A 15,774-nucleotide genomic window follows, 5' to 3' on the forward strand; every position below is an offset into this window, starting at 1 on the left:
TGCCTGAGGTCACTCGTCAGTCAGTGGCGGGGGGAGAGATGAACCCAGATGTCCTGTGTCCCAGGCCAAATCCTTAATTGGAAGTGTGTCCTGCCAATAGCTTTCTGTTGCAGCTGAAAGTGACACACTGGCTGGAGGAGGACAAATGGTCAAGTGCCTGGGAACTGGCTGAATGGTAAATCTACAAGGAAAGTGGGAAGATCATAGGATACCGCATATTCCATTCACACGTTAACGAAGGAAAGGGAGCAGAGTTTGCATACACGTTATATTAATCTGAGTCCAAGTGCCTCATAAAAGTGATACTGGATGATCACAGAATTGCACGCCGGGGAGATTCAATTCTCCTGGAGAATGTTCCCCTTGGAAGAGAACAGTGTGAAGTAATCTGCTAATGGCTTTCAGTATCATGTTTTATAGAGAGAGATATTAACTGCTCCCAGACGTCACTGTGTATTACAGCAACGCGGTGTGAGCACTTTGGCTGAGACCACCGAGCACTCTGGGCTTTGTCCATCCAGGGACGGGAGGGAAGCAGGGGCCTCTGTCATGTCATAGATGACAAAGACCTTATAGTGCAGCTAGTCCATTTTGCTGCAGAGAAACTGTTCCATGGGCCTCACTGTTAGGAACTTCTCTAGGGCTTGCTCACCATGTAGCACATCCTACAACGTCACCCCAGCCATAGGACATGGTGGAGCACTACCCTAAGCCCCTCACTTTAGGCGGGGTAGGGGGGCAGAGCAGCTGCCCCAGCAGTCATGTGGACAGGAGGGAGAGGATTACATGGAGCAGTGTCTGGTTGACAATGGCAGGTGGCAGTAGCGTTAGGGGGTCGCTTCCCCTCCTGCCCGCATACCCCCCACACACCATGCAGCATGTGCAGCAGCCTGCTCTGCTACCCTGCCGGCTCCCAGCCAGCTGGGTCTTGATTCACCACGGCAGCGGGAAGTAACCTCCTCCGACCTGCCAATGCACAAGCTGGGCTCAGCAGACAGGGAGGGCGCAGCATGGTGGAGGACGCTGCCGCCCACATGGTGCATGCTGGGGTGGGGGCAGAGAGGCTAGAGGCAGTGACCCTCTGCCACTGCCTTCCACCCCCATGCCCTGTCCCAGGTAATCCTCAGCCAGCCTGGTCGGGGAGGGGGTCAGGGTGGGAGCGCAGAGGAGTAGGGGTGGACCTGCAGCATGTGTGTGGGGGGGGGGTGTTACCTGGGGCCTCACACCTGTGGTACTGGGTGGGGCTTGCTCCAGGCCCAGCTACCCCATCAGAACAGCCCTGGCACCCTAAATTACTCCTTTCCCAGGGACATCCCCATAAGAGGAGGCACAGATGAGAACCAGGGCACCGGGAGTGAATTGTCTCCTCTCTGCTCTTGGACTTAGAGTATTTCCACTGGGCTGCTCAGACGGTTAGCTGCTCATGGCAAGATCTGTATTGTGTGTCTGACACTGCCAGGGCTCTGCTGTCACATCACAGTTCCGAGTGGTGGGGGTTCCATTCCGAGCTCTCCTAAGGAAGCTCAGCCATCTCCTTACCTCTGATCCAGAAGGGTCAGAAAGTGCCTTCCATGCTTCATATGCTGGAATCCCTTTACCGGCCGCTGAGGTGTGCTTGTGCAGCACAGCAGTGCTATGCAGCCGTACCCTGTGCAAGCTTGGGGAGTAAAGAAGCTGCAAAGGCCGGGATGGTAATGTCGTCATCATCACCTGTTCCCTGGCACAGCCAGAGAAAGTTCAGCCACTTTCGGACAGGCTGATTTTTGTTTTAAGCTTTGCAATATTTTTTTTTAAAAGATAAGCACAATCCACTAAATTACTGCATCTTCCAGGCCTGGCTAATTTATATGAAAAGAGATATTTAAATAGAGTGTGTGGTGCCATTTCAACGCCTTGAGCAGCTACCTCCTGGTGTATCTTCGCTCTTTACTTCCTAGCAACCATCACACTCCACCTGTGAAGGCCCAGATGTGTGATGTAATATTGTCTCACTGTTCCCTTCTGCTCTCCCACCTGCCTATCCATCTGTTGTCTCTTGTCTTGTACTTAAATTGGAAGTCTTTTGGGACAAGGCACATGGTTTTTCTCTGTGTTTGTACAGCTCCTAGCACCAAGCAGTCCTGGTCCTTGAGTGGGTCTCTAAGCACTGTGGCAATAAAAACTGTAAATAATGTAGTACCCAGAGGTACTGAGACCTCATACTAGGGTGAGTGAAGTCTCTGCTCTACCGCCTCAGCTGAGTGCCAGCTGGCCTTTAGCTCATGGGGTAGAGGGCAGGGCTTTAGATGCTATGCTCACAGGTTCTATCCCTGGGGCCAGCTGCCTGGAGCTGTGTCTACACATGCACGCTACTTCGAAGTAGCGGCACTAACTTCGAAATAGCGCCCGTCACGGCTACACGCGCCGGGTGCTATTTCGAAGTTAACTTCGACGTTAGGCGGCGAGACGTTGAAGTCGCTAACCTCATGAGGGGATAGGAATAGCGCCCTACTTCGACGTTCAACGTCGAAGTAGGGACCGTGTAGTCGTTGCGTGTCCCGCAACTTCAAAATAGCGGGGTCCGCCATGGCGGCCATCAGCTGAGGGGTTGAGAGACGCTCTCTCTCCAGCCCCTGCGGGACTCTATGGTCACCGTGGGGCAGCAGCCCTTAGCCCAGGGCTTCTGGCTGCTGCTGCGGCAGCTGGGGATCCATGCTGCAGGCACAGGGTCTGCAACCAGTTGTTGGCTCTGTGTATCTTGTGTTGTTTAGTGCAACTGTGTCTGGGAGGGGCCCTTTAAGGGAGCGGCTTGCTGTTGAGTCCGCCCTGTGACTCTGTCTGCAGCTGTGCCTGGCACCCTTATTTCGATGTGTGCTACTTTGGCGTGTAGACGTTCCCTCGCAGCGCCTATTTCGATGTGGTGCTGCGCAACGTCGAAGTTGAACATCGACGTTGCCAGCCCTGGAGGACGTGTAGACGTTACTCATCGAAATAGCCTATTTCGATGTTGGCTTCACGTGTAGACGTAGCCTGGGTCTGTCAGCATTACAGTAACATCAGACAAGTCTGAAAATGAGGGGGACAGAAATTATCCTTGCAGGAAACTAGATATGCCGGTGAAATCTTGGTCATCTTTGGTGGGATAGAAACCTAAGAGGTTGAAATAAGGCTGACCGCTTAGCAAATATGAAAAAAACAGGACACTCTGTTTTTTAGGTGATGGTGAAGGGGCTACATAGTTGCCTATATAAGACAAAGCCCCTAATATCAGGCCGGTCTTGATTAGATCGTGACATCTGGTCACCCTGCTGTAAATCTGTTATTGCTTTATTGAATTCAGTGGAATCCTACTGGTTTTTACCAGCTGGGAACCTGGCAATCTCTCCTCTTCCAGGTCTGAGCTAACTCATTTTCAACACCAACTGCTAGTGGTGTGTAACATCAGGAATCACTAGCATAGAACACAGAATGGGCCTGGACTGAATGATGCCCCTTGGAGCGAGGCTTTTCACAGACTGCACTGAGTACCTTCCCCTTTGCATCTGCTGTAGCCTGGGCTTCTTTTCAGAAGTGCCCTTCCCTGAGCCAAGCCAGTCCCCTCAGCCTTCCTCCCCTTTAAATCATGCATCCTGCAAAGCATTTCACCACCGGTCTCTCCCAGCCTGTCCGTTGTCCATGCCTGCTGGGTACTGTGTCTCTGTCTGTGCCCTGTGTTGTTTTTTTCTGTAGATTTGTAAGCCTGCAAGTGTGAGATTGGTATCACAGTCTTCATAGCCATTCAGTCCTTAATTTTTTGAGCCCCCCCACTCCGTGGCGCTGCTTCTTGTGCGGGCAGTTCCTGTAATGACAATGTGGGGAGCTGCAGTGGTACTGGCCTAGATCATTCGCGGAGGCCACCCAACAGCTTTCTGTGCGTGATGAGTGTTGGTCCCCATCAGTCTGGGCTGCTTTTGATCAAATGACATATGAGTGAAAAGGCACCAGAGCCTGGGGCCAGGCACCAGAAGCATCTCATCTGCCAGAATGTGCAAATCTTTTCTAGGCATGAAACTGTTCTTTGTGACGGAGGGGAGGAATTGTATTTGACGATGCTGTGATGCTCTGTACCTCAAAATAGCACCCTAGAACCCCGACATTCACCAGTGTGAGATGACTATGGTGCCTCTTCTTCTCTTCCCCCAGGCCGCTGTGCCCGTTGTGGGGAGAATGTCATCGGGGAAGGCACTGGCTGCACCGCCATGGACCAGGTGTTCCACGTGGAATGTTTCACCTGCATGACGTGTGGCAACAAGCTGAAGGGCCAGCCTTTCTACGCGGTGGAAAAGAGAGCCTACTGTGAACCCTGCTACATTGTAAGTGCCGAGGCTCATTTTCACCCTGCACGCAAACCCACAAAGATCAGACATCTGATGATACCCCAGTCCCTCTTGTACCTCTACCTTACAGTTAAGGGCGAGCAACTCAACTTGGATAGCATAAACATAGACCCATCCATGATATCCAAAACAAGTGGTGTTATTTTTTACACGTGGTTTCTTGCACCTGATTTCTGGTTCCCATCCAAGCCTTGAAACAAATATGCTGAAATAGAAGGTCTTTTTGATGTGATAATCTAAGCCTGTCTTAGATTCCCATCGCTCTCAGGACAAAGCCCTGTTCCGGAAAGCCTTCCTCTGTCAGAATCCTGATGCTAAAGTCTTTATGTAAGCGAAGCTCCCACTGAATGAGAAGTGGGACTGAAGAATCAGGGTGTAACTCAACAGGAAGACAAAAGCCACCAAATAGCATCCAAATCTTAGACTTCGTCCATTGCCCTTTGAAATCAGTAGGAGCCCACACAGGGGCCTTTGAGTCCAGATGCCTTTGGAGGTTCACACCTCATTTTGTACGCCTTTGTTTTTATGTTTTATAATTTCCTGGGGAAAAAAAGATCATCGGTCACCCTTCAAGTCCAGGCATTTGCAGTGTCGTAGTGTTTTGACATTTGGGTGCAAAAGTTTGGTTATAGTCCCTAGGTTTAGAATAAGCAAAGTTGCAGAATATTTCCTTTGCAAGCTCAGGAGTCTGTCCTGTCAGGAGCTGAGTACCTCCTGGGAGACGCTGAGCCCTCTGCATTCACATGGGAATCGGTGGGAAATGAGGGTTGAGCAGCTCCCAGAATCAGGCCTTCATGCCACCTGAGATCTGAATCCCATTTGTTACTTAAAATATTTAATTCCTTGGTATTCTTTCATCATTTGTTATTATTTATTGTCACGTTTACTTCAGAGCATGATAACAATGCCTTATAGTTCATTGCCGTTGCTATATGTCCTTTGCTGAAGTTTTGGATACAATAATGGCAGATTGATTTGGCTTTATGTATGGTGGCAGTGGTGGATGGTCCCTGTTTATTGGCTTGTAGAACTGAAAAGATTTTTTTTTACTATATATTTGCCTTCTAAACCATTTCTCCTTTTAATGTTAGCATTTAAATGATTGTGGCACATGTGTTGGCCGTGGAGAGGAGGCCATGATTCATTGCACCTTATGTCTTAACACATTCAAGCAGCCCTTTATATCACTGTGGTTTAAATGTCTCTCACTTCAGCTTGGGATCTATTGTTAGGTTAATACATTTTTTCTAAATCAGACACGATTTTGCTGCGCATCTGCTTTAGTCTTTGCGAACATCTGCATTAGCCACTGTAATAATGGGTTGAGATTATTTAATCCCATTACTTATACACTTCATTAGCCTGAGTGAATTGTTGGCCAGGGTTCAGAAAACTTCCTCCATTGGGAGATAAAAGGATGAGAGGAAAAATACAGAAGGATTCTGTCCCTCATCTTCTTTCACATTTATCGTCTATCTTTTTAAGGGATGAAACAAGGATAATTTTGTGCCGCCTCTGCAAAAGTAAATTCCACAGCGCAGCTTTGAAGACAGAGGAAAGGATAAGCTTTATATTTTTATAGCTACTTTGAAATGATTGCAGGGGGAGGGGGAATGTCTTTTAAATATTCACCTACACAATCCACCAAAAAAAAAAGGCAGCTTAAAGATTGGCACAAAACCCTTCTGGGAATCCAAGCTCTTGCTGACGTGAAAACAGCATTAATGGAGTTGCATACCCATAACATTATACAATACAGGTAGTGATTTCAAACACCCAGATCGGGAAACTGGAACCAAGCATTTAACACTTGACAGCAAAGCCTTTAAGCGTGTGCTTGACTTTAAGCACATGCCTAAGTCCCATTGTCTGAAATGGAAAATAAGCCTGTATTTTCAAAAAGTGTCTTGGTAACTCTAGAGCCCACACTCCATTTCAGAAATGACTCTGGAGGCTAAGGCTGCTTGCGAGTCCGTTTCACATTATGTGCTTTGCTGAGTTAGGGCCTGAAGGGTGTGCACATGGCTGTATGGTAAATCAGCCACTGAACCAGGCTTACAAAGTAGAGGCCAAATTCTCACCCGGCATAAATGGGCATTGCTCGGTAGAGTTACCCAAGAGCTGCAGTTCCGGGCCCAGGAATTCTTGGCTTCCGTTCCAAGCCTTGAACCACTCACTCATGCTGCTTCTCTGATATGAAAGAAGACAAAATGGGTTTGCCTCAACCAGATTTATAGACTAAGAACTGATTGCTCTTTGGATAGTTCTTGCTGAGTGACTGCACCATGTGTGTCTTCAGAGTCAGGCCACGGGCAAAGAAAATGGAAGTTTTTGAACAATTAAAAATGGCCAAATGTTTCCATGTGTCTGATGTGACTCTTGTGGTGGTAGAGCAGTAAGGAAGACATATTAAGGTTGCAACAGAAATTATGTTTCATTCATCAATATTGCAATCTGGTGTTAAAAATTAAAAAAACAAAACAAAACAAAAAAGGGAAAACTAACCTAAACTAAATTCATTCTATGTCCCCTCCCCACCTCAACGCCCCCCCCCCAAACACCCCAGTGAGAAGCTGGTAAACTCTAGTTACCCTTGTTTACTCCGGACCGTGCTACTGGTCAGTACTGATGATAAACAGCCTGCAGAAGTACATGTTGAGCCTCTCTACTCTGTCATGTTCTGATGCAGCAACATCATCCATGGTCCGGCATGATTTTAATTAGCTAGATGTCCACTTAACATGGGTATGGCCAAGTTTCCTGTTGTCAGAGTGTGTTTTCCACCACCCATCCTGGCTCTCAGGGTTCCATGCTGTTATTTAGCTCTGATTTAACCCTGAAGGTCTTCTAAGAGCCCCGTAAGCAGTGAAAGTCTTGGCAATGCTGCTAGACGATATTGACCCTCTGTGGTTCAGCCAAGTCTCTGGTTCAGCACCGGTCCAGTCCTGAGGGTGCCAGACTGGAGAAGTTCATTTGTATCTCTATTATTTTATTTATCAGTGTCTCTCTTAAAACAAAATGCACAAACAGGCTCAGGTCCAAAAGGTACTGCAGTAACTCATTCCTTGAAACAATTCCTGGTCCTCATCTCTAAATAAAAATGCAACCTGGTATTGAGAACTTAAGTTTGATCCCAGAGCTGGTTCCTAACTTTTAAGCACCCAAAGGAGGGTATACAGTCTGCCAACTGTTGTGCTGCAATTGCCATAGCCTACAATGCAGCTTTAATTCTGCTGTTCATGCTTGTGCTCAGGATTATTTATTTTATTGCTAAAACTCCACCAGCCTCCTCCCGCAAGTTGCTTGCAGTCATCTAAAAGCAGTTATGATAAGTAGAGTGTGAACGTGCGGCAAATGCATCACCCCATGACTGCTGCAGCCAGCTTAATGACCCCTAAAATGTGACACGTCTCCAATCTAACTAGATCCTCCAATACAGACATGAGCTGTGTAGCTCAACTACAGTCTGTTGTCATTATTAATATACTTTTTCCCCTTACAAAGAAATTTGCTGCCAAAAGCCTTCGGTTTCCTTCCTTAGTATTTGGGGAAAGTTTTTGTATAAGGAAGTGGTTAAGGGTAATATTGCAAACATCGTCATAAAAGATTGAAGAGCAAGATGTTAGAACAGTGCCAGCTGTCTGCTTTCCAGCTACCGTATTACCATAAGGACTGAACACAAGGTTAACCAGACATGCAGGTCTGGCAGGGGATGCTGCTATTTTGAGGATGGGAATGTTCTTTGATGTCCTGATGACTTTCTCTGGGACATGGAAATTTCCTTCCATTCTTCATCTCTGCTTCTTGGCAATCACTCTCCATATTGTAACCGTCAGTGATAAACAATCTGTAGGGCCAAGTCCTAAGAGAGGCAAATACATTTGTAGTTACTACTGACGGCAAGACGATGTTGAGTACTCTGGCAGGTTTACCCCCATGTTGTTTATGAGTCAAGGTCACCAAGTGCCAGGCCCTGAGGAAGGTAGAAAGCATAAAGAATTCAGGCAAACTGAAAATGTTCTGTACCCAAAGCCGACGGAGCTCAGAAAAGAAGAAGGATGGAAGCAGTGAGTGATGAAATAACAAAACAGCAAAGTTTTTCCTGAGCCAGAGCTGCCCTTCTATTTCAAAGAAGGCACATTAGAAGTTCTCCACTTAGGTGTGGGCAAATCAGGTGGTTCTGTAATTCAGGCACCAGCCCAAGACTCAGGAGATCAGGGTCCAATTCCTGCTGCTACTGAAGGCTCTCAGTGTTCTTTTCCCCTGTGTTGCCAGCTTCCTTGGGGAAATCGTGTAGGGCAAAATTTTTAAAAAGTTTGTAAGTCACCAAAGAGATTGACCCATTAATTTTCAGTGGGCCTTGAATGCATATGGTGCATTAGGTGAACGGGATTTGAAAGTGTTACCCTAATCTTTGTGCAATTCTATTCCTCTGGTGTAAATAGGGGATAATAATACTCCCTTTCTCCCACTCTTTGTCTATCTTGTCCATTTAGATGGGCTTTTTAGTTCTATGTTTGCATTGCACAGTAGGGCCTGGATCTCAGTGAGACATAGAAAGTGTCACATGTTACATGAATAGATTTCAGTGTTGGTATGACATGACCCAGTGATGTTGCAGCAATTCAGGTAGAGCCTGGGCAACACTCACTTGTGGTAGGATTTAGCATTTGATTCATTGATAATTTTTGCATGAGGTCTCCCTTGATGATCCGATGGTTCCTTCTGGCCTTGGACTCTGACTCTGTATCTGCCCCTCACTGAAATAAATGGCAAAAGTCCTGTTAATGTGGATGGGAGAAGTTAGACCGGGGCGGATTGCTTTTGAAAGGGGAGCAGGGGTGGTGGAGAGAGAGAGAGAGCCTGGTGCAGGAGCATGCGTAGATTTTAAGTCTGAGGTCAATTCCCTTCGTAAGATTACCTCTATTTTTAAAAATAATTCTGAATTATGTATGTAGATATTTCAGCACTAATTTAGTAACCATGGAACAATTTAAATTGTACAAGAAAAGAGGAGCTGTAATTTAGAGAATGTTTTATGATTTTTAAGCCCTTTATTCTTGTTTTTGTCAAGCGACATATTGAATTTGAAAGTAATTTATGGAAAGTGTTGCCAGTATGGTATTGCGAGTGCTCGGCAATTTGAATTTAGACTGCTCAATGGGATCATTAAGACTATTATGTATGTTTTCCGAAGAGTTTGAATTCAAAGTGACAAGTCAAGCAGAAACATGAAGTCGTGCACTCCTCAGATCATGGAATGCATTTGCCCTCAAAGAATTTAATTGAGATGGGCATTATTCTGTATTCCATGTCTTTGGAGCTGCTGCTTTGTGCTGGTAATGTAACATGATGCCCCTAAGCGGATTGTCAGCAGTGGGAATAGAATTTGAGACATTAGGGTCTCAAAGACCCAGCTCTGCTAGCTAAGGCTATAGCAGGCTCATCAGCATCCCTCGTTGGCCCAGCCACCACAGTGTGGGGCAGGAGGGACAGAGTGGCACACCAAGTCAGTGTGGGGTTACATTAGTACGCTGCAGTGGCTAGGGTCAGCCCACGTTAGCTGGTGTATTCCTGGTATTTCCATCACATAAGATGGTAGGCTCTGGCTTCCTCTGGACTCCAGGGATAATCAACCCCCCAGTGCACCCCAGACCCTGCCACCAAATCCTTACCCCCTGGTCTGCTTCTTCTCACCCTCTCCCTTGAGTGCACTCCATCCCTGCTCCTCTTTCCTCCCATGGCCTTCTGCTCACTGCAAAATAGCTGCAGTAATTGGGAGGGAAGGCAGGAAGGAGAGGAGTTGATGGGTGGAGTCCCCAGCGAACAGGAGGTGCTGGGGAGAGCTGACTGCCAGTGCATGCTCAGTACCAGGTAATTTTTTCCCAGGGATGGTCCAGCCCTGGAGCATGCACGGAGTCAGCGCCTATGCATAATGTGTTCTTCAATTCCTTCAAATCTGTAATTCCTTGAGATGCCAGGACATTCCTGGAGGGTTGGCAGCTCTACCAGTTGCTACATTCTGATCCGACTGATTCCATGTTTGGAAAGGGTTGGGTGAGAGCCACTGGGGAGCCTGGCCAGGGTGTTCTTTGCTCCTGCTACTTTGGACAGCGGGATGATCCTTTGGGAATTGCTGCAGCCAGGACGTAGGACAGAACTGCTCTGATTTACCTCAGGGGTCTCCAGGAGCTCCAGAGTCTAGGAGGTGCAAAAACAGAGGAGGTAATAATCAGTGCCCCAGTCCTCCCCCTGTGAACTTTTGCATGTTGTTTTTGTGGAGCTAGGAAGTTTCTGTCCTTCCCAGTCACCTGGCAGAGCGGTGGTGGGAGGGAGATACTGTTGTGAATATTTTGTCAGGAAACAAAATGAACAGAGTATTTTTCCCTTTTCTTTTTCAAGCGAATAGTCTCTTTTTGAGTAGATGGCTGTAAAAAGAGAGGGTGGGGTGATGAGGAGCAGCAACGGCTATAGAGAGCAGGTGGGTCATTACAGAGAGGACAAGGACCAATTACACTCATTAGCCAACAAGGACAGAACAAGCTGTCCATGTGCTGAAGCTCCAGCAGGGAAAATGCCAGGGGAGTGTGATGTAAAACTTCAGAACACGGGGCCTTGCCAAGAGGTGATGGGATCACCTTGGCTGGGGATATTCAATGCCAGACCAGACACCTATTAGTTAGCAGTGGCTTGAGGATAATGAGATCAATCTGTTCGCAATGCAGCAGGATGTGCTTGGCCATGCATTGAAAGTCCATATTTCCAGATGCCAGAGGCTAGGTATCTCTGCAGGCTGCCTTTAGAGACAAAGCTGGGGGCGTGTGCTAACAAAATGCACATCATCCCATATTAAATCCTCCGCTTACCTGCTAGAGCTCTGCCAAGGCTTGAGAATGGGTCCTGCTGTCCAGCTAGTTCCAAAGCCCTCTAACAGGAGTGGCATAATTGCCCCCAGCTAGTGCAATCGGCACAGTGCAGCATGCTAACTCCCCTTAGCCGTAGTAGGTAGTCCGTCGTGTCTGACGATGACGTCTGGAGCTTGCACAGGCTCATCAGTCGTGGACTCGCATGTGGCGGACAAGTCCAAGCTTTGAACGGCATGGGCGTTCACAGTGGGGACAAGGAAATTGTCCTGGTTCTGTTAGTGCGGCTGCTGCTGTTGCTTTCTTCCTCTCACAAGCATCAATGAGGCGTACGTGTCGCTCTCTTCAAAGTTGTCGTACGCATGTCGTACGAGAGCACGCCAGCCTATTCAGTCTTTTGCATGCTGCTCTCGCTGATCTGGTTTTAAACCAGCATGAGCAATGTTGGCCTTCACGTGGTCTTTATACCTCTTGCGAGGCCTGCCTTGATTCCTTTTGCCCTGAGAGAGTCCACCGTAGCGGAGTTGCTTAGAGATTCTTGACTCCTCCATTCCTATGACGTGCCCTGTCCAGTGAAGCTGGGCTTTCAGAATCATGGCTTCGATGCTCATGGTTCCTGCTCTGTCCAGGACTTCCAGGTTCGTAACTCTGTCCTGACATCACATGTGCAATATTGACCTCAGGCTGTGTGTGTGGAAGCGCTCCAGCAGTTTTATGTTTTCTGTACGAGGTCCAGGTTTCACAGCCATACAAGAGACTGGTCAGGGCTACAGCCTTGTACACTGTCAGTTTAGTGGACTGTCAGATATTGTGCTGATTCAATTCCCCTTATAGAATCATAAATTAGATCCCCAGGGCTGGAAGGGGCCACAGGAGGTCATCAAGTCCAGCTGCCTGCCTAAAGCAGGATCAGCCCCAACTAAATTATCCCAAACAGGACTTTGTCAAGCCGGGACTTAAAAACGTCTAGGGATGGAGATTCTACCACTTCTGTAAGTAACAAATTTCGGTGCTTCACCACCCTCCTGGTGAAGTAGTTTTTCTTAATATCTAATTGACACCTCTCCCTCTGTAACTTCAGACCATCACTTCTTGTTTTGCTGTCCATCACTACTGAGACCAGCCTCTCTCCATCCTCTTTAGAGCCCCCATTCAGGAAATTGAAGGCTGCTATCAAATCACCCCTCACTCTTCTCTTCTGCAACCTAAATAAGCCCCCATCCTTCAGCCTCCCATAGGTCATGTGCTCCAAGCCCTTAATCATTTTCTGCTAGACTTGCTCCAATGCATCCACATCCTTTCTATAGTAGGGGGCCCAGAACTGGAGGCAATACTCCACATGAGGCCTCACCAGTGCTGAGTAGAGGGGAATAATAACTTCTCTAGATCTGCTGGAAATGTTTCTCCTAATGCACCCCAATATGCTATTAGCCTTCTTGGCTACAAGGGCACACTGTTGACTCATAGCCAGGCTCTCATCCACCATAATCCCCAGGTTCTTCACTGCTGCACTGCTACTTAACCAGTTGGCATCCAGCCTGCAATATTGCTTGGGATTCTTCTATCACAAGTGCTGGACTCTGCTCTTGTCCTTGTTGAACCTCATCAGATTTCTTTTTGCCCAGTCCTCCAATTTGTCTAGGTCACTCTGGACCGTACCCCTACCCTCCTACCTGTTCCCATAACTTCGTGTCATCTGCAAATTTGCTGAGGGTCTAATCCATCCCCTCATCCAGGTCATAGAATCATAGGGCTGGAAGGGACCTCAGGAGGTCTTCTGATCCAGCCCCCTGCTTCAAGCAGGATCAACCCCCACCAAGTCATCCCAGCCAGGACCTTGTCAAGCCAGGATGTAAAAACCTTGAGGGATGGAGGTTCCACCATCTCTCTAGGCAACACATTCCAGTGCTTCACCACCCTCCTGGTGAAGTAGTTTTTCCTAATATCTAACCTACACCTCTCCTCCTTTAACTTCAGGCCATTACTCCTTGTTCTGTCATCTGACACCACTGAGAACAGTTTCTCACCCTCCTCTTTAGAGTTCCCCTTCAGGAAGCTGAAGGCTGCTATTAAATCACCCCTCAGTCTTTTCTTCTGTAAATTAAACAAGCCCAAATCCCTCAGCCTCTCCTCATAGGTCTTGTGCTCCAGCCACCTAATCTTTTTTGTTGCCCTCTGCTGCCAAATAGAGGGGAACAACAACTTCTCTAGATCTGCTCAAAATGCTTATCCTAATGCACCCTAGTATGCTGTTAGCCTTCTTGGCTACTTGGGCACACTGTTTGCTCATATCCAGCCTTTCATCCACCATAACCCCTAGGTCCCTTTCCGTCGTACTGCTGCTGAGCCAGTTGGTCCCCAGCCTGTAACATCGCTTGGGTGCAGGACTCTACATATGTTGAACCCTTGTTGAACCACATCAGATTTCTTTTGGCCCAGTCCTCCAATTTATCCAGGTCACTCTGGATTCTCTCTCTACCCTCCAACGTATCTACCTCTCCTCCTACTTTTGTGTCATCCGCAAACTTGCAGAGGGTGCAGTCCAGTCCCTCATCCATGTCATTAACAAAGATATTGAACAACAACGGCCCCAGAACCAAGCGTTGCGGCACTCTGCTTGAAACCAACCACCATCCAGATATTGAGACATAGACCACTACCCGTTGGGCCCAACCATCAAGCCAGCTTTCTATCCATCGTATAGTCCAAGGATGCAATCCATATTTCCTTAACTTATGGACAAGAATGTTGTGGGAGACTGTATCAAAAGCTTTGCTGAAGTCAAGGTATATCACATCTACTGACTTCACCATGTCCACAGAGCCAGTTACCTCATCATAGAAGCTAATCAGATTGGTCCGGCAGGATTTGCCCCTGGTGAATCCATGTTGGCTACTTTTGATCACTTTCCCCTCTTCCAAGTGCTCCAAAATGGATTCTTTGAAGATCCCCTCCATTATTTTCCCAGGGATTGAGGTAAGGCTGATGGGTCTATAGTTCCCTGGATTGTCCTTCTTTCCTTTTTTAAAGATGGGCACTATGTTTGCCTTTTTCCAGTCATCTGGTATGTCTCCTGATCTCCAAAAGTCTTCAGAGATAATGGCCAAAGGTTCAGCAATGACCTCTGCCAATTCCCTCAGAAACCTGCTTGATTGTTCTGTCCTCCTTCCCCATTTACCTCAGGGCTTGTGTCACCTTCCCCCACAAACCTAGTTTAAAGCCCTCCTCACTAGGTTTGCAAGCCTGGCCACAAAGATGCTCTTTCCTCTCTTCATTAGGTGGATCCCATCTCTTCCCAGCAATCCCTGTTCATGAAAGAGAGTCCCATGGTCAAAAGAGACCAAGTCCTTTCCTGCTACACCACCTACGCAACAACGAATTTACCTGTGTGATTTGACAATCCCTACTCAGACCCCTTCCTTCCACAGGGAGGATAGATGAGAACAGCACTTGTGCACCATATTCCTTGATCTTCCTTCCTAAGGTTACGTAATCCACTGTGATCTCTTCAAAGTTGCTTTTAGCTGTATCATTGGTCATCAGTCATCTGGGATCTCTCCTGAATTCCAAGAGTCTTCAAAGATAATGGCCAAAGGTTTAGCAATGACATGTTCCAATTCCCTCAGTACCCTCAGGTGCATTAAATCCAGACCCATGGATTTGTGTACATCTAGTTTTTCTAGATAGCTCAGAACTTGTTCCTTCCCCACAGATGGCTGCCCTCCACCTTCCCATACTGCATTATCTAGGACCATCATGTGGGAGTTGACTTTGTCCGGGAAGATTGAGGCAAAAAAAGCACTGAGTACTTTTCCTACATCATCTGTCACTAGGTTACCTCCCTCATCCAGTAATGGCCCCACACCTTCTCTGATAGCCCGTTTATTGTTCACATGCCTGTAGAAACCCTTCTTGTTACTCTTCACATCTCTTGCCAGCTGCAGTTCCAGTTGTGGTTTCGCTCTCCTGATTACTCCCTGGCATTTCCCAGCCATATGTTTATACTCCTTCTTAATCAGCTGTTCACGTTTCCATTTCTTGTATGCATCCTTTTTGAGTTTAAGCTGATTAAGGATTCCCGTGTTAAGCCAATCTGGCTGCCTACTATGTTTGCATTTCTAGCTATGCAGCGGGATGGTTTGTTTCTGTGCCTTCAGTAAGTCTTCTTTAAAATACTGCCAATTCTCTTGACCTCTTTTCCCCTTCATCTTCATTTCCCAAGGGATCCTGCTCATCAGTTCTCTCAGGGAGTCGAAGTCTGCTCTTTTGAAATCAAGGGTCTGTATGTTACTGCTCACCTTTCTTCCTTTTGTCCAGATCCTAAAATCTACGATCTCATGGTCATTGCAGCACAGGTTTCCATCCACTTCTACTTCTCCTACTAGTTCTTCCCTGTTTGTGAGCAGCAGGTCAAGTTGTGCACGGCCTCTGGTCAGTTCCTTCAGCACTTGTACCAAGAAGTTATCCCCAACATTCTCCAAGAACTTCCTGGATTGTCTGCGTGCTGCTGTATTGGTCTCCCAACAAATGTCCGGATGATTAAAGTCTCCCATGAG

General features: G+C 47.3%; 1 protein-coding gene across 29 annotated transcripts in view; it reads left to right on the top strand.

The window, feature by feature from the left end:
• LPP (LIM domain containing preferred translocation partner in lipoma) overlaps nt 1–15,774 on the top strand; it is a 456,239-nt gene that overhangs the window by 381,353 nt on the left and 59,112 nt on the right. For all 29 annotated transcript variants that reach the window (XM_075004755.1, XM_075004762.1, XM_075004750.1 and 26 more), the window contains one exon: nt 4,162–4,331. In XM_075004755.1, coding sequence (XP_074860856.1) covers nt 4,162–4,331 — 170 coding nt within the window. The remainder of the gene's footprint in view (nt 1–4,161; nt 4,332–15,774) is intronic.

This window comes from Carettochelys insculpta, chromosome 10 (genome assembly GCF_033958435.1).
Source record: "Carettochelys insculpta isolate YL-2023 chromosome 10, ASM3395843v1, whole genome shotgun sequence".
NCBI lineage: Eukaryota > Metazoa > Chordata > Testudines > Carettochelyidae > Carettochelys > Carettochelys insculpta.